The sequence below is a fragment of the Macaca nemestrina genome, chromosome 2 (genome assembly GCF_043159975.1).
Source record: "Macaca nemestrina isolate mMacNem1 chromosome 2, mMacNem.hap1, whole genome shotgun sequence".
Lineage (NCBI taxonomy): Eukaryota > Metazoa > Chordata > Mammalia > Primates > Cercopithecidae > Macaca > Macaca nemestrina.
The window spans coordinates 8,963,522-8,983,385 of NC_092126.1; the positions used below are offsets into that span (position 1 = coordinate 8,963,522).

General features: G+C 39.3%; 1 protein-coding gene across 8 annotated transcripts in view; it reads right to left on the minus strand.

Annotated features, from left to right (window-relative positions):
- The window catches only part of LOC105470876 (tumor protein p63 regulated 1), a 233,349-nt gene that overhangs the window by 109,965 nt on the left and 103,520 nt on the right, over positions 1-19,864 (minus strand). For 4 of the 8 annotated variants that reach the window (XM_011723150.3, XM_071090669.1, XM_011723152.3 and 1 more), the window contains 3 exons: positions 9,779-9,867; positions 9,344-9,574; positions 1,225-1,316 (listed from right to left, as the gene is read on the minus strand). In XM_011723150.3, the coding sequence (XP_011721452.1) occupies positions 1,225-1,316; positions 9,344-9,565 (314 nt within the window). In that variant the 5' untranslated portion in view covers positions 9,566-9,574; positions 9,779-9,867. Of the gene's footprint in view, positions 1-1,224; positions 1,317-9,343; positions 9,575-9,778; positions 9,884-10,369; positions 10,446-13,516; positions 13,578-19,864 lie in introns of those variants that run through there. The other 4 variants (XM_011723154.3, XM_011723153.3, XM_071090670.1 and 1 more) reach the window with 4 other exon arrangements.

Consider the following 19,864-nt stretch of genomic DNA (forward strand, 5'->3'; position numbering starts at 1 on the left):
ACTAAAAATACAAAAAATCAGCCAGGCGCGGTGGCGGGCGCCTGTAGTCCCAGCTACTCGGAAGGCTGAGGCAGGAGAATGGCGTGAACCCGGGAGGCGCAGCTTGCAGTGAGCCAAGATCGCACCACTGCACTCCAGCCTGGGTGACAGAGAGAGACTCCGTCTCAAACAAACAAACAAAAAAGGTTACTAAGCCGGAAAACAGAACTTACTAAATTAATCAAGTATCTGAACTGGGTGGTCTAATCAAATTATCTGTTTAATATTAAGTCTTCTGTAGTAAAAAATAATTGCCTTTTTCTCTTATTATGGGGGTATTTTACTTATTATTATAAAGACCATGGTATTACTAATATTTACTTGGCGGGGAAAGAGATGGTCACACAAACAATATAATTTCTGGGAAGGCTAGAAATGTGACCATCTTTGTGGTGGCATCTGCAATCAAAGCTCTTACGGATAAGGTAATCTTTGGGGGGAATGCAGGCAGTTATCAATCAGAGCTCTTATGGATAAGGTAATCTTTGGGGGGAATGCAGGCAGTTATCAATCAGAGCTCTTATGGATAAGGTAATCTTTGGGGGGAATGCAGGCAGTTATCAATCAGAGCTCTTATGGATAAGGTAATCTTTGGGGGGAATGCAGGCAGTTATTGACACAATAAGGGCTTGAATGTTAGACTTGGTTTTTATTCTAACTCTGGAAATGCACCTGTCTTAGCTCTCTTCATGATTTCCCTGGTTTTTCTGTTCATATGATTGTATATAAGATCAAATTCAAAGTGTCTATGTTGATTTTATCTATCTTCTTTCCCAGACTTTCTTTCTGTGACACCTAAAATGAGATGAGTAGTAGTTCAATATGTTTATAGGGAGAGTGATTTTAAATAAGAGAGATTAGAATGAGAGAATTAGGAAGCCGATATAACAGTCTTTGAGAGTGGTGATACAGGCCTGACCTAAGGTAGACGTAGTGATGGTTGAGTGAGGGGACCAGCCCAAAAAACAGTTATAGGAGTCATATCATCTGGTCATACATAGGAGTCATATCTGGTCATACCATCCCCATGGAATGCCAGAAAATGTGACTAGCCTGATAATTCAATCATTTATCTTATGTAGCAACCAGACAAATTCTACCACAGGTTCATCTCCTATTCTGTTACAGTGATGTCAAGGAAAACGCTGTATTTCCACGGCCCTTCACTCAGCTGTAAGTACTCACTTTGTCAAGAGCCAGAAGCCTTGAACGGTCTCTCCAGAAGTCTCAGCTACGTGACCTTTCAAGTCTTCCATGGCAGTCTCAATGGCCCCCGGCTAGGTGGAAAGAAGAAAATACCTAGTTTAGAGCAGACTTAGCCCACTTTGCTCTTACGATTAGTTAGTATATTCCAGCAGCTTCTCGGGAAAGCTGGTCACAAAGGATATGGTTTATTCAGTTGCCTGTATGCCTAACTGCCTTCCAGAGAACTTAGTCTTGAACTCTAGCAAGCTCTTCTCCTTGGGTGGAGAAAAAGTGGTCTAGGCCCCATCTTCTACAATCTTACTCAGATTTTAATATATAAATGAAGACAGCCACTTTCAGAGGAACAGTTTTCCCAAACAAGCATTATAAAGTTCAAAGCCTTTAGGAATCTGTACATTTTTAAATTAAACCTTTTTTTCTTTTCCTAGAGCACATGTCAATAAAACACAAAATAACCTTCTTCCAACGCTCTGACAATAAATTTTAGCTGACTCAGGGAGATAAACTCGGTCTGTCTCCTCACCTCATTTTCTGCAGCCTTCCCCGAACAGGTGTCACTACTTATAGGCCCAGCCTTAGCTTAAAGATTGATTGCCATCTGTTCTAGCAAGTTCATAGACTCTCTAGCTCGATGACTCTTAAATTTCAATGCCCATCAGAATCACCTGAAGTATGTGTTAAAACATAGATTTCTGGAACTATACCCAGAGAATGTTATTCTGCTGGACCAGGGTGGGACCTGAGAATTTGTATTTCTAACAAGTCCTTGGGAGCCCCTCATGGTGTGGAGGCTGCACTAAGAGAACCACTGCTCAAATGTACTTCAACAGATAGAAGGTTGTGCCAACATCAGTCACCTCCAGTGACCCCACTGGCAGGGCTAGATGACTCTGGAGGGGAGTTGCCTATGATTCTATGACAATTTTCCCTACACTCAACCTCTGCTCCCTGTGATGCAGTCTGACTCTTCCAGTCCCACTTGTCCTCTCAAAAATAATACTTCCCTTGATGACTCAACATGGGTATTTTTTGGGGTCTCTCTTCCTGTATTCACATAATTTTGGTCTCAACAAATGTAACTTAGTAGTGAGACTAATATTTTTCAGAAGAAAAAATTGTTAAGTAGAGTTAAAGAGTAATGAAATAATCCTAAAATAAGCATTTTATTGAATGCTTTTATGCCAGGCACTTTGCCAAAGATATGTGAAGATGAATATAATCATGTAGAATTTTTAAAACCTTATTTGCCTCGCTTATGGAAAATAATTGGCAAAGCCTATCAAAATGGAAAATGATCTATCCTTTGATCCAGATTTTCACTTCTGTGAAATTATACTAAAGAAATTTTTGCATATATACAAAATGACATATCTATAAAGTATTCTTTGCAGGCTTGTTTTTGGATAGCAAAAATTTCTGGAAAAAAACCCACAAACATCTCTCAATAAAGAACTATGGATATATATTATAGGATACATTCATACAATGCAATATGATGAAGTTATTAAAGGTGTGAAGAAAATTGTGTTCATATGGAAAGATTTTTAAATGTATTATCAAATGAAAGAAAAAAATGATCAGAAGAGATGGTAAAATATGCCATTTTCTGTATAAAAAGGAGGACAGGGAATAAAAACAAATATTTGTATTTGCTTCTCTATGCCTAAAGTAACTCTTGAAGGATATATAGAAACTATTAACGTTGGTTCCCTATGGGTCACAAAGAATGTGATGAAGATAGAATATGAAGGTGATGTTTTGCTGTATACCTTTTCAAAAGTTAGACACAAAAAATAAAGCATGTTCTTTACAGAATGAATTGGTAGCCTCTGGATTTCTATCAATCTTCTCACTGTGCAGTTCTTATCTTTGGTAAAAATGTAGGTCAAGCCCTTATAGAACCCAGAAGGAAAATATACCCAGATACAGAATTATACTCTCCCCTATCTTACTATTATAGTTATTATAATAAGTTAACTTTAGTCATTCAGTGCCAAATATAAAAGTGTAAATACATTGACTTGTGTCTAGGACATTAGGTTTAAATCTCAGCCTTTCTTATGAGGATCCACTGTACACCATTTTGTTATTCTACACATCAGTTTGCTCATTTATTAGATGGATAAGATAATAACTGTAACTGAGTCATGCTACAAAACACTATGTATATTATATTATTATATATAAAATGATAAATACTGATTAATAAAATATTTATCATCATTCCCATTATGGCTGACATTATATAGGAAAATAGTTATACCAGAATTTGGGGATCAAATGTTTACTGTAATTGAATAATCAGCTCTGAGACATCATGCAGCCTAAGACAAACAGGGAAATATGGTGGAATAATATGTACACATCATCCGACACAACATAACAGGCAATATTGTCTTTTATAGTCTAGCACTGAATAGTTTTAGTTAAAGCAAACCTACTGGGGGAATTTTGAAAACATATGTGTTTGTTTCCTTACATTTCCTTGAGCTAGACTAGCCTGAGGCCAGTTGTCACACAAATAATGTCCATGTCTGTGCTAATTTTTCTCCATGTAATGAGCTCCTTAGCTAAACAGCAGTGGTATAGAAAAGAATGTCTCTGCAAACTCAGACACTTCGGTCTCTCTTGTCATGTCCAGACTGGAGTCACTTTGCAATGAACACATAAAGTAAGAAAATCAGCTCTAAATCAGATATGTCTTTTAAAGTCAAAGCAAATTTGTCTTTACCTGAAAATGAAGGGAATGTATCGTATCTCATTGTGGTTAGTCCTCTGCTCTCATAAAGAAAAATAATTTATGTTTTAATAATCTTCACAGGATTTCAGGGTTGGAGGGAATCAAGAAACCTTTTGCCCGTGAGATGACTATTTTCTACACCAGAAAGAAGCCCACACCGGCAATAACACAACCAATATATTTATTTGTTCCCAATGTGAGAGCAAGACACGGAACCCTATAGCAAGAGAAGAGGGAAAGAAAGAGAGTATGAAAGCCAAATTAGTGTCATGGAAGCAATGACATCTTGCTACACAATGGGAAGTCCTGAACCTGCTTATTAAAGTCTCGTTGCTCACAATAGAACACAGACTATAAAAACGCCACGGGGAACCGTTAATTAAATATTAAAAGATCAAATAGTTTCAGTCCCATTAGTTTGTATGTAATTTACATTCTCGAGTATAAATTTAGAGATAATTCCCCATCCCAAATCGCTTTCAACTTTCTGATAAGGTATCTGCAAATATAGAGTCCTACAGAGAGTTTAAAAATATCTTTCCCCATGTGGACTAAGTATTGTTCCTTTCATAAGAAATTGCTTTTGAATATCAGTCTCCACAACCAAGAAGATTATCATAATATACCTCTAGTTATTAGCCTTGAGGGGTACTTTTGTTCAGAGAAGCCACTGGGCCTTTTTTAGATATGTCTAAGCAATAATAGCAGATGAACTAAAACCAAAGGAAAAGGTTATCCAAGCAGACTGATGGCAAGTGGTTTGGATCTTTGTTTCTGTGACCTTTCATTCATTTTCCAAAGTCAGAGGCAGTGGGCTGTGGTAGAAAGCATCCAGAGTTCTGGGTTCCAGGCCTGTCTTCTAGTTCTTGCATGGCCCAGAGGTTGCTGGTTGACCTTGGCACCAAGTCATACCTCATTTGTGTGCATCAAAGGTTGGATTCAATATTCCTCAAGACCCTTCTAGTGGGAGCTCCTAAGCTAAGTCAGAGGCACACAGTGTCAGAAAATAGATAATAGGTTGGAAGCCTGAGGAAAGGAAGTAACATCCCAGAGTGATCCATAAAGGATACAGGAGGTTTAAGGGGCCAGATATACTTGTTTTTTGGTTTTTTGTTTTTTTTTTTTTTTTGAGACGGAGTCTAGTTCTGTCGCCCAGGCTGGAGTGCAGTGGCGCGATCTCGGCTCACTGCAAGCTCCGCCTCCCGGGTTCACGCCATTCTCCTGCCTCAGCCTCCCGAGTAGCTGGGACTACAGGCGCCCACCACCGCGCCCGGCTAATTTTTTGTATTTTTAGTAGAGACGGGGTTTCACTGTGATCTTGATCTCCTGACCTCGTGATCCGCCCGCCTCGGCCTCTCAAAGTGCTGGGATTACAGGCGTGAGCCACCGCGCCCGGCCAGATATACTTGTTTTTATGATCCAGTATTGAGAGATGTGTTCTCATATATGAGGTTATGATGCTAAAATTGACTTGTTGGTCAATAGTTAATTTATGTGTCAGTCACCTCTTTGTAAATCTAATTTGTAATTCATATAATTGAGCTTCTTTCTGATTATGGCATTGGCTGTTTACTCCTGGCACCGGAGAAATTGAGCACTATCCTGCCACAGGGAGCCAGTGAGTAACTTTCCTTTCTAGCTTAAAAAATTTAGACAGGAAGAAACCTATATATACAACAAAAGTTAAATAAATTGTAGTATATTCCTATAGTTGGATATTATAAAACTATTAAAAATTGTATTATGGAAGTATGTTATTGAAATGGGAAATAATAGTTGGCATATAATCCCATTTTTACACAAGAAATTGTGTATATATAAGTGAAAGAAAAAAAGAATATGCACCTAAATATATAAGAGCAGATTTAATACATTTTGATTAAATTTGGGCAATGATAGTCTTTATTTTACTTTGCTTATTTACATTTTCTAATTTTTCTTCAATAAACCACCTCCTGTGCAATAATTTTAAAACATTTTAATAATATAAAATACCTGACCACATAATTCCTCCACTCAATGACTACCCTTCTGAATGTACAACATATACACTTTAAATTCTTACTCCATGAGAAGTTGATTTCTTTTTAATTGAATCTAATTATAAATTGGGAAATTAGTTCGAGCCCTAGCTTTGCCACTTGCTACCCTCTTGGGCAAGTCAGTGATCACTAACTACTGTGACATTGAGCAAGCAACTCTCCCTTCTCTGAGCCTTGTTTTCCTTTGAGAACAAGTGTGTTGATTATCTCACTGGTGCTCAAAATGTGGTCTCAGGACAGAGAGCATCAGTATCGCCAAAGACTTTGTGGAAATCTAGAATATAATGTTTTGCATGGTAAAGATTGAGAAGCATATGACTATATCATCTGTAGATCTCATTTCAGCTTCAAGAAGTCATATTTTATCATGACTCCTTCATAGATTTGAATCTTTGAGATTCTTGATCTTATTGAATTATCCCTTGAGAAAATGAATTAGCTTCCTTTTTACTGCTACAGACCCTATATGTCTACATTTATATCTTACCCTGAAGATCATGAAGAGGTCATAGGCATCTTAATGTTCTTTCCTATGACCAATTACAGAAAAGTGGATGTAAAGTCAAGAGAAAAGAGAAAGCCTTTATAACAACAATGAGATACCATTTATAAAATATTGATAGATGTGTTAGGCACTCTACTAAGAACTTTTACAAAGTTAGCTTATTTAAATTTCTATATAAAACTGGTGTTTTATCTATACTTTGTAGATGAGGAAATACATGCATATACATACAATATCCCGCGCCCCCCCCCCCAACACACACACATTTCTCTCCAGTTTTTTTCAACTACCACCCATTAGCAGACTTGTGGTTTATAAGCTAGTAAAGCTGGATCTGTTTTTTCAGTTTATCGTTATAAATTTCAGTTAAGCCAACAGTTGTATTTCCATTGTTCTCACTTGTGTGAATGCACATTTATTTTACTCACATGGCAATAAGAGCTCTTCATATTATGTCTGTTGGTCTGAATGAGGGCAAATGCTGAGTACCTTGGGAAAATCTCCCTATTGGTCCCCAGAGTCTTCAGGTTTACTTTAGATTCACTAATAATTAGAAGATTTTCCCTCACAAGCTTTTGAGAACTTAAGATTGTTTTCGATACACCTAATGAAAGAGATATTCTTTGAATTGATTGGAATCAGTCATTGAAAACCTTATAAAGGAACCATAAATTCTACTGTACATGGTTAGGAGAGTGTTGGACTTGGAGAAAGAACATCCAGAATCAAGACCCGGAATCTAGCTGCAGCTCTTCCACAAACATTATATGACTTGGACAGGTCACTTCATTTTTCTCAAATTTCAATATGTTCATCTTTAAAACAAGGATGGTAAGCCCTCTCCTGCCTGCCTCCCAGTATTGCTCTGGGGAATCAAACAGATAAAGGATGTGCGTTTGCTGTATATCCTACATGGTGCAACACCAATACAATCATCATGTGTAGTGGATTTGGTCTCTGTCAGTTTAGCTAAGCTGAAGCTACATTTTCTAGAATTGCTTTTTTGGGTGTGTTTCCCAATTAGGACTGCCAACAATAGACACCTGTGTAATATTCAAAAGGCAGAATTGAAACATAAGTTGTTTTCCCTGTTGAAGATCAGCACAGGTCACCATGCACTGTGACAACTCATGTTCATGGCAACTGATATCCTGGTTTACCTGATGGCAAGGGGTAGCCCCTGTACCTGCATCTCCTTCCATCACGGTCAGCCTTTCTTTCTAAGATTTTCCTCTTCCTGGGCTGGCTAAGTGTGTAGCTCAGTAATGAAAGCACTAGCTTCTAAAAGTGACCTCACATCATCAAGATTAAACTTGGTGGGAGACAGACATAGGTTCCAGTTTTTCCTCATAAGTTAAACATTGTCACCAGAAATTCCAGTTTGTCCATGCAATTGTTTTCTTATTCCTTTTTCCCTATTTCCTCTTCACAACTGCCAACTGGTTGGCCTATTCTAACTTCAGGCCCAACACCAGATTCAGAGAAGACAATTTTCCATAGTCTCAGCCAGCTCTCATAATAAATCAGCTCCCAATAATAAATCTCCTATTCTATATCACAGTGTGTTCTTCTATCATCAAACCCTGACATCATCAATATCAAAGATAGCACAACTCCAAGAGATGCTTTGATTTCCTTTGCAGCTATATCACACAGCTTAACTTTGCATATTGAATAAAGTTCACATACTTTGGAAAACAAACCATATGCTCTACATATGCAGAGACACTCACACAAACACACATATAGTATAGCACCTACTAAAGCATCTTGCACATAAGAGTATATGCAATGTTTAAACACAGACTCACACAGGCACGCACACACACACACACACATACTCGTTAAGTTGCTTTAGTTAAAACTTTACCTAAACCAAAGATATATTTTGAAAGCAACCAAATCAGGATTTATTAATTAAAGCTTTGGAAAAGTTACAAAACCCTGGCCCCAATTTTTTATGAGAATGAGTTGAAATACATTTTTTTCCAAAAAGAGATCTCCCACGGTCACATGAAAATGAGATGTTCTCTGTTGCTGTAGTGTAAACTCCCTGATTTTGCCCCCGATTGATCATAACCCCTAAGCTAACCATGACTGTGCTAATAAGAATGTTGAAGGATTGGAAAGAGGATCTATAAGTAGGAGGAAGAGCTCAAGAGGGAAAGGTACTAGAAACCTATGAAGCACTCTCCACTGGATCCAAATGTTAAAAGTTAAAAATACTGTTTTTTAACATCTAGATATACGAACTCCCTCCTGCTTACTTACCCATCCATCTACTTTCCCAGCTCCATTGTGCACATAAGAGAGCTCAGCTCCAGACGGTAGCTGTAGATTTGAGATTTAAAGCTACCTGCCCCCACGTCGTAATATGAGCACCCCATTGTAAACCTTAGAGAGTCAGTGCATCCTTAGCAACCCTCTCCACTCCATTATCCATATCTTTCCCACACAATGAATACCCTCACCGGGTTAACAGCTTTGTATTCTAGCTACTATGGTTCTCTCCTTACAGAATATTAGTTCTTTGAGATCAGGTTTAGCATAAACACAAACTGAGGAACCAAAGAAGGAAGCTGGGGGACATACTTCTTAATACTACCTCTGGAATCTAAAATAGATCTTTAAATTATCTAAAGTTCGGATCCTTCATCTTTAAATAGTGATAAGGATACCTACTTCATGATTATTATGACGATTACATGAAACAAATGTGAATACGCTCGGTAAATATGTGATACACAGAAGGATTTTAAGATGTTTTATGGTGAATTTTTATGTAGTATTTAAGAGAACCAATAAATTTACCCGTGTAGCAAAGTACTTCCGTGAGATATAAGGCTGATGATAAGGATTGGGGTAAAGAGTAGATTCAGTCACACTTGACTGCCTTGAAATCTGTCTTGGCATCGGGTCCTTGCCTGGGTCCTCTTCTTCCATCGATAGGTGGTCAGTCTCAGAGGGCTGGTCATCTCCCTCTTGCTTCAGGGACACAGCCTGGAATCCTTCAAAACTCCCAATTGTTGACATTTCTTCAGCCTAAAACAAGGGCAGAAAAATCTCATTGGAAAAAATGCTGCCTGTATACCTGTGTCCTAGCTATGGCAAAACAGAATATGATGAGCAAATGGCATTCCTGAAACTTAAAAACACCCCTCATGTTAACTAAACAGAGGCATTGGTGGATACAGCTTCATAACACAGATTTCTAAATACCATCCATAATCCTGCAAGGTCATTTACCAGAAGAGTGAAGGAGAGACTCTCCGGACAGAGAAAAGGAGTTTGCAAGTAGTTTCATTTTCTCATCTTTAATCCCAGGAGACAGGAACCTGAACAAGAGAAGAGCTGTATAAAATAATTACCAGACAATTTCTCTTCAAAATTGCATAGCATTTTTGGTTGAAAATTCACCAGACTGAAAGCTTAAGAGTTAAAAGCAATGATAATGCATTTTCTTTTGTGCTTCTTGGGTAATAATAGAGCATAAGAGCACTTAGAACTGAACATGTTTTTAAACTGAAAAATTCGAATTCTAAAAATTTATTCTAAAGAAATAATTTAGATGAATACCCAAAGACTCACACGCATGCACCTGCATACACACACACACACACACACACACACAGTTGTTCAGTTGGGCATCATGGCTCATGCCTGTAATCCCAGCACTCTAAGAGGCTGAGACTGGTAGATCCCTTGTGCTCAGGAGTTTGAGACCAGCCTGGGCAACATGGCGAAACCCAGTCTCTACAAAAAATACAAAAATTAGCCAGACATGGTGTCATGTGCCCATAGTCCCAGCTGCTCAGTAGGATGAGGTGGGAGGATCACCTGAGCACAGGAAGTGGTAGTTGCCTTGAGTCAAGATTATTCCACTGCACTCCAGGCTAGGCAACAGAGCAAGACCCTGTCTCAAAAAAACAACAACAACAACAACAAAGTTTGTTCATTACAATATCGCATCTAATAGAAAAATATACCACGTTACATGTAAAAGAGAAACACACCAATTTATATCTCATCGAAGAACACTGTGTATAAAAATAACATTAGACATTCATGCAACATTGTGTCTAACACCAAAAAATAAAAATAAAAAAGTATCCATCAGTAAGAAGTTGACTAAATAAAGTATGTTGTACCATACTATAAAATACAAGTGTGAGTGTATATTTTCATCACCAAAAAATATCCAAAATATATTATAAATGGAAAAAAGTAAGTTACAAAATATTATAAATAATATTATTCCAATTTGTTAAAATAATTTAGAAAGAGAAGAAAGATAAAAGGGAAAGGAAAGGAAAGGAAGAAGGAAAGGAAAGGAAAGGAAGAAGGAAAAAGGAGAAAGAAAAAACAAAGAAAGAGAAAGAAAGAAAGAAAAAGAAAGGGAAGAAAGAAAAAGAAAGAAAGGGAAGAAAAGAAAGAAAGGAAAAGAAAGAAGGAAGGAAGGAAGGAAATGTACCTGCATATGTATATACAGGCATACATGTATGATATAACGGATTTAAAAACATCTAAAAAGAGGGCCTGAAAAGAAGTAAAATAAAATATTAACAATAATTATCTCTAGATGACAGCGTTAGAGGTGATTTTTATTTTTGTTTCCATGTCTGTGGGTGCTAGTAATGATCACACATGGTTTAAAATAAATAAATATAATAAAGTGGTTTCTATTTTGTACATACAAAGCAAAGCAAAATAAAATAGAAGGCACATGGTAGCTTGGCAAACTGTGCACTCAGATCATTTCAAGCTGACAGTGAGCATGTTATCCTAGAAAGTTTCATGTCCATTTTCAACATGAAAGTAGGAATGCCATATTATTCTCAGAGTCACCTCCTTGTTCTTAAACAAAAGTGGTTTTTAATCAATTTCTTTGGTTCTTGTGAAACAAAGGAAGGTGAGAAAAAGCCCCTAACCCCAGCAAGCTTCCACTTTTGAAACTGGGATTAACTAGGGTATTCACAAGCGGTAAAAATAGTATGATCCTATAATTTATTAGCTAATTTTGGATATTTTGGCATGAAAAGGGTGCTACTGGCAATTATGTCAGGATGATAGGAGTGAACTGGACTCTCTCAGTCAAATGTGGATCTATATACATGTTTGCCCTGAGGATTTGAATGTAGGAGAAAACACAGCTAAAGTAACTTACAAGTGGAAAGCCTTACGCAGTTTGCTTTACATGTTTTAAGATTTATATGTTTTCTTATCCGATCTTTCCAGCAATCCTAGAAGAGCTACTTACTCTTTCCCCGTCTTTCCGAGGAACACAGAGTAGATGGGAATCACCCAGGGTCATACTTTGATAGTCATAGTAGCAACTGGCCTCCCAACCGTGCCCCCAATACAGCACACCCAACGTCTGTCATAAGGCACCATATCATGCTGCCTTATGACAGAAAAGATGTCTGTGAGCTTTTAGGTAATTGTTTAAAGTTAGGTGTGCAAAAGGTAGAAATTGGTCTCTGAGAAAATGAGGAAGAAGCAGGAGAAAGTGTGTGTGTGTGTGTGTGTGTGTGTGTGTGAGAGAGAGAGAGAGAGAGACAGAGACAGAGACAGAGACAGAGACAGAGACAGAGATAGAAAAGAGACAGAGAGGAGGCACTCTGGCTTCCCTGTCCCTGGCAGCTACATGCTCTATGTATGTAGGTCTGCCACCTTTATCACAGTGGGTGTTGGAAGGAAATGCATTTCTAAAGTTCTCTATAACCTGTGAAGGAAGGTTTGTGCCATTGGGGAAGGAAAGCCTGCTTCTGTATTTGTGCACTCTGTGAACACACGCCTAACAACAGACATCTGCGAAAGGCTCCTGTGCCTGGAAAACAGAGGGAGGATTTAATTAGCACCACTTCCTCTCCCTCAGGCTGTCTTCTCTGGAAACACTTGGGGAAGCTCTGTGCTCTGAGACCAAGCTGTTTGAGATCCAGGAAAGAAGGAAACTCTCAGCTCTGTTTAAATTCTCACAGCCATAAATAGTGGGGAAGTTGAGCCCAGCTATCCCAATCCAGAGTCATTCCAGCTCTATTCGAGTCACAGGAACGTATTAGAAGAACAATAAATAGAACTTCCTCAACTTCCCCAGTATGAGAAGCGTGCTGCCCATCTACACATTCCACTCTATTTCTCACGACCTCTGGCCTCGTTCATTCCCAATTCAATAACAGGTGTTCTTCTATCCCTGCACAGGCTAGATTCTATGAAATGCTAAAGGTACATTAATACCAGTAGCAGATCCAGTCAAAATCAAATGTTCCATTGCTTTCACATAGATCAATCATCCCCTGCAACAAGCTCATTCGGAATTTTTAGAACTAAAAAGATTTACTGTTCTGTAATATTCCCCAGTAAATTTATCTTCATTTAGAGAGTAAAGGCAGCACAATTTCATAGGAAAACAAAGGGTCAAAACTTAGAAATAAGCAAATGATGTTCACACTTTTTTTTTTTTTTTTTTTTTTTTGAGACAGAGGCTCGCTCTATCTCCAGGTTGGAGTGCAGTGGCGCAATCTCGGCTCACTGCATTCTCCGCCTCCCAGGTTCAAGCGATTCTCCTGCCTCAGCCTCCCTAGTAACTGGGACTACACGCCATGTCACCACGCCCAGCTAATTTTTTGTATTTTTAGTAGAGATGGAGTTTCACCATGTTGGCCAGGATGGTCTTGATCTCTTGACCTCGTGATCCGCCCGCCTCGGTCTCCCAAAGTCCTGGGATTGTAGGCGTGAGCCACCTTGCCCAGCCGATGTTCACACTTTTTAATGGAATCTTCTCATTCCAGGGAATTCGTGTAATAAAAACTATCTTAAAGAAGCAAAACACTACAATATTAATTGCTTATTCTGAGTAGTGATGAAAAATTGAAAACCAACTAAACACCTAATGTTCAATGAATGGCTAAGTATATCCAATTGGTATTGTACAGGCATTTAAAATAGCACACAGACATTGCAGTAGCACGAGAATAAAGGTTGTACCTTCTTGAGTGAAATAAAGCAGGAAACCAAAACATTTTATCTTGCAATGTTCCATTGAATAATTTCACGTTGGTAAAGACTAGAAAGAAAATATCTGCATTTATTGAAGTAGTGGATTGTGCATCAATTTTTGCTTTTTTTTAAAAAATTAAATGGCAGTAGCCTTAATAAAGCCTTAAAGAAGTACTACCTTGTCTTTGATCAGACAATAGAAATACTATATTTCTCAGCTGCCAGAAAATTCACAAGTAAATTTAATACAGTATTATAGTAAATAACTTATTTCCAGATCCTGGTCTAAGTATAACTGTTTCCATTTATAAGTAACTGCGTCTATCTCTGTGAGACTTTTTCTAATAATATTATAGAAGCATGTAGGGTAGAAATTATAGCTTAAAAGTTATTGTCTAATTCAACTTTTTTATTTGGCAAATATTGAAACAGACCCCCTGAGATGAAGGTTGTCCATGGCCACACAGCTCCATAGCATCAAAACATGCTACCAGACCTCTAGTTTTCTGGACTCCAGTTCACTGCTCTTTCCTACTCTTTAAGTTGCTGCATTTAGAAGAAAAGCAAAGAAACAGCCATTAGACTTATGCACTGGCAAACTGGAGACACTTTTGCCAAATGTCTGAGGCCAGTCAGTTCTGGGCTCAGAGATACAGCTTCCACGAAACAGGACCAATCCCCAGCTTCCCGTGCATCCGCAGTCCCACAGCGAGTGCTACAGGCTGAATGAAGCCTTTCTCTTTCCCCCAGAACCAGGCTGACGAATCCTTTAGGTGCAAGAAGCACAGTGCCTGAGGTTCACAAAACTTTCAGAAGTCCTTGAAATATTTTACTTTCTTTTAAAATGAGAAGGAAAAAAATAGCTTTTAGGGTCACATAAAATGTTTTAAATTTTTCTCACATCAGAAAAAAAAGTAAAATTTGTAAGGCACCTCAAACCTATTATATTTTGCCTGAAAGAGAAAAAACACATAATATTGGACAATTTAAAGTTATAGAAACAGAAGTTTTAATATTGATGTTGTTACAGTGGAAAGACAAAAAGGTTTGGGGCATAGAGATCAGAATGTGGTCCTGGCTCAAATCCATATGCTTTCTACTCCCATTTGCCATTGAATTTCTCATTCTGGTGCTCCATCCTAGACTGTCAGAGCTAGAAACCTACCACCAGTCCAGAGGTTTCCAGTCTTTTCATCATTGAGGATTCTGCTCCACGCCATACTGAAAGATTTCTGTCCTACAGAAAAACTGTACAATCTTAAGACGATTCTTTTTGCTTTTTCTAAAAGCGCAGACGGATCCATCATAGTTGGCCCCCAGTAAATGTTTGTTTCTCAGAGAAGTGGATGAATAACTACCCTGAGAAATTTTTAATCAGTGTGAAAGGCACCCTGAAAACTCCTGATCAGCTCGAAAGGCATAGCTGGCCACACTTAGTTGCCAGAACTTGAGTCAGAGGCAAAGAAAAGGCATGTTTGGGGATTTTGTTTCCCTCTCACAACAGTTCAATAAAGGCCAATTTGAGGCTGGGAGCTGTTTTAATCCCAACACTTTGGGAGGCCAAGGTGGGCGGATCATGTGAAATCAGGAGTTCGAGACCAGCCTGGCCAACATGGTGAAACACCATCTCTACTAAAAGTAGAAAAATTAGCCAGGCGTGGTGACAGGCCCCTGTAAATCCCAGCTACTTGGGAGGCAGAGGCAGGAGAATTGCTTGAACCTGGGAGGCAGAGGTTGCAGTGAGCTGAGATCGCACTACTGCACTCCAGCCTGGGTGACAGAGCGAGACTCTGTTTAAAAAAATAAATAAGTTTGAGTACAGTTTGAGTATAACAAAAAGTATCATACTTCAGATTTAGAAAACAGTACTGGCATTAAAGATGCTTGTCTTCTCTCAGCGAACCTCTTCACAAGAGCCATGTCATTTTCCATTTCTTCAGCATTACCTGCCCCCTTTTAAATTTAGTTTTCAGAAAGTCCTTCTGGGCTGCTGGCCCTCCCTGCTGCTGGTCCAGCTCCAACACCAGGCACTCCCTTGCTTTTTTCACTTGTTCTGTTTGTCTCCTGATACCTCCAGAAGTCACATAGGGTTTTTAGAAATCCTATTGCGGGTATCTATAATATCCACAAAGCTTTTGAAATATCAATAGCTACTTGATGATCCCCCTTGCTATCTCTGTGAATCCTTGGGAAGAAAAGCTGGCTGTTTAGCACTCATCTATTCCAATCTTCACAGTCTTAGTCCAATGCAGCTGCTATAACCAAAGACATGGGGCTGAATAATTTATAAACCACAGAAATGTATTTCTCACAATTCTGGAGTCTGGTTAATCCAAGATCAAGGTACCAGCAGATCGGTGTCTAGTGCGGGTCTCTGCTTTCAAGATGGTGCCTTTAACATTGTACCGTCCGAAGGGGACAAATGCTGTGTCCTCACATGATAGGAGAGATGAAAAGGGTCAAAAGGGCCTAGCTAGTTTCCTCCAGAGTTTTTATAAGGCACTAATCCCATTCATGAGAACAGAGCCCTTATAGCCTAATCCCCTCCTACAGGCCTCACCTCTTAATGTTGCTGTTTAGGGGATTATGTTTCAGTATAAATCTTGAAGAAGACACAGACTTTCAAACCATAGCATGCACCTTTTACAAGTAAGGAAACTGAGGCCCAGAATGGTTATGTGTCTCTTCTGAACTCTCAGTTAGTTATTTACAATTAAGTTAAATAAAGAATGAAATTACAGTAACCACAGAATTTAAAAATCTTGTATCTAGAGAAATATTTGTGCACAGACAGGGAACTTAGAAGTCTATGGCTTGTTAACAAGAACGATGACTCTGTTGCAGATGGGGTAGCGATGGGAATAGGAAGGAAGAACAGGAGTTAGTCCCTGTGGCCTGTGTGTAGTCAAAGATGTCAACTGTCTTTTCTCATGCGGACACCTCCACCTCCATGAAGGGGTTAACAGTCTCAAGGCATATACTCAAAATAAAAATCTACTTTTAATTTTGACATTTTGTAAAGGTAATTTATGTGAATTTATGTGTGCAGCCTTCCCTGAGTCTCTCTGTGAGAACAGCCGAGGGATGTGCACTGGATAAACAACAATACTCTAACACCTCATAACTCTCCAACAAGCCTGCTTCTGTGCCAGTTGAGATAAGAAAATTGGAAAACAATTCCTTACAATTTCACATTTTGTGTATTAGTGATAACATGCCAGCAGGGCTGCTCTGTGTCCTGGGGAGAGTTGAGTTAACGGAAGCTTTCTCCCCTCCCAGCTCCACCTGGGCCAGGCAGAGCCCTCTGCTCTGCTCTAAAGTGCTTTGACTCAGTAGCAGATGGAAAGAGGGCTGTGGGGAAGAATACAGGGCTAGGCTGAGAAATGTGGGTCCTCACTCCTTTGCTGTCCCCTCAGAGTGACCCTGGGTAGGTCACTTTCTTGCTTCCCCTCTCTGCACTGCAGGCTCCTCTCTGCAAAATGAAGGTGAGACTTGATTGTTTGCAAGTTGTGCTCCTGGATACTATTCCTTGTTTGTTGTTGTTGTTGTTGTTTGTTTGTTTGTTTTTTGAGATGGAGTCTCACACTGTTGCCCGGGCTGCAGTTCAGTGGCATGATCTCAACTCACTGCAACCTCTGCTTCCAAGGTTCCAGCGATTCTCCTGCCTCAGCATCCTGAGTAGCTGGGATTACAGGTGCCCACCACCACACCCAGCTAATTTTTTTGTATTTTTAGTAGAGACAGGGTTTCACCATTTTGACCAGACTGGTCTCGAACTCCTGACTTCATGATTCGCCCACCTCAGCCTCCTGAAGTACTGGGATTACAGGTGTGAGCCATCGCGCCCGGTCCTGGATACTACTCTTGAGGTTACCTGAGGGGTTCATTGGTGGGTTTTCCAGTCATCAAACTTGTTTCAGTCAAAAAAGGTCCATTTATCACTTACTGGATTTCTTCGGAAGCTTTTATCTAGGGGAAAAATGTTCAAATCTGAAAACTATCGGACTAAATTATTTGTAAGTTTCCAGCTCAATGAGTCTACAAGATTTGATTAATTTTTCTTCAGTGTCCAGAATGTTTTAGATGGAAGCCTGTAGAGATTGTTCATAGATTGTTTTCCCCATCTCATCTTCATCATGGGACTCCAACTGAGCAAATTAGTTCTCTTGTGATTCAAAAGCTGTAGGGTCACAGGAATAAGATTGTGATAACGGTCATGAATTCGGGTGCCTATTGTGGAGATTATAGGATGTCGTTTTATGACTTCCCTCTGACTCAAATAGAAATCCATATAGACCAGAGCTGCTTGGGACATGCATAGTGGAGAGCTGGGCATCTCACTCAGTCTAGGGCCAGAGACATGCTTGAGCCTCAGTAACTATTATTGTACTTAAGAAGGAAATAATTTAAAGTTCTGCTGAGCTTCTCAAACCATGTATTGATTTTTAGAGAAATTTTCTCAAAAATACATAAAGGAGAAAATGATAAAGACAAAGATACTGACTAGAGAATTTTTTGGGATTACAGATCCCTTGAGATGAATTTTCTTAGACATTTGAGGGCATGCATCCACCACTCATCCAGTCTGGATTATGATAGCACTTGAGTTCTTGACTCCTGTGGCATTGATCCTACTATTCTGTAATCACCATTTACTTTCCTGTCTTCACTAGTGGGCCATGGGCAATTCCAGAGCAGGAATTGTGCTGCACTAATCTTCGCAGTCCAGCACTTAGCTTGGGCATTCTATAGAGCAGGCATTAAGTTTAAATTTCTTGGATGGATGAATGGATACCCTGCCTGTTTCTCAGCAGTGCTTCAGATTGGAAGGACAAGGCTTATATTTGTTTTATCTTTGCACATTACATCATACACAGCGAGTGCTCTGTAAATGTTTGTGAACCAAGTGATAAAGTTCTGTGCTAAAGCACGAACGAAAGCATCTTCTCTCACAGACACACAGAGGAACTCATACCACAGTCTTTAATCTACAGAAGCTGATAGTCTAGTGGAGGTGACAGAAACACGAGCAGATAATGGCAGCCTTTTGTGATAGAGCTGTGATAGGAGTGTGTGCACGAAACACCATAGAGACAGAAGATGGTGAGTGGGAAGAGGGGAATGCGAGTGTGGGAAGTTAGAGGTGTGGAGTAAAGCACCTCAGAGCTGACTGCACACTAGAGGGTAGGTGGAGTACGTTCCAGGCAAATGTGTGAGGTGTGAGAGGAGTGTGTTCCCAAAGTGGCAGGTAATATGCTATGTGCAACTGAGATGTCAGCTGCCCACCCCCAAACCCAATCCCCTGAAGATCTGGTTACACTTGGTGAAAACTAACATTTCACAATGGGAGGAGAATCTGAAATTCTTCTACCACTTTCTCCGTATTCCCTTCTCTCTGCCATCCCCTCCACACCTGCTGAGAATTTTCTCACAGTCAGCCCACTTACACATTCTGGCCTTGGCACTGTAAAAATTCCACTTGCCTTAAGAATTTCATGGGGTTAACAACTTTATCAAAGATATAGAGAGGCCACGGAGAGGAGTGTCACATTGTGTATGGTCCAGTATTGTATCATTCATCTATTTCTCACTTCTTTCTTCTCAGAATAACAAATTCTTTCTTGTTTACATGCTGGGTTTTGGTTAGAAACATATCCACTTAATCTACATATCCAGATCTCTCAGGTTCTCCCCTTCACAGCCCCTGTCCAACACTGAAATTCCCCTACAGAGATAAACTCTATGGCTAGCTATTAATATAAACCTATATAAGGATTTGTGAATTAGAAGAGAGTTGGCAGGAGAAGCAGCTGAAAAAGTAAAACAAAACCCTCTGGAAGTCAAATATTGAATTGAGTGACTTATCTTAGGCAATAGCAAAAGTGTCCTACTGTGCAATTGGCCTGACCCTGAAGACTGTGGGACAGAAAGGTGGTAGAAAAGTGGTGGCATTCTGGGGAGTAGAATAAATACGACTAAATCACCAGCCCCCTGACCCCAACCACATGCACATACAAAAGAGAGAGAAAAATATAGAAAGAGAGGAAAGAGCAACATGCAAGGCTAAAGATGTTGGTCCTGATAATGTACCCAGAGAGCCTGTAAGGACCCAGATATTTTCTCCATATATAGATGAACAAGAAAAGAGCAGAGAGATAAAAAAAAAAAAAAAAAAAAAAAAAAAAAAAAAAAAAAAGCAACCAACGCCAACAGTTGAGACCTGCAGTAGCTTTTGTTATTTTCTCTACAAACTAAACAGAATCCCTGATTTGGAATCTGCTGATTCAGAAGCGTGGTGGTGTCAATGCCTGGGCATTAAAACAAGCCTCTGTTGCA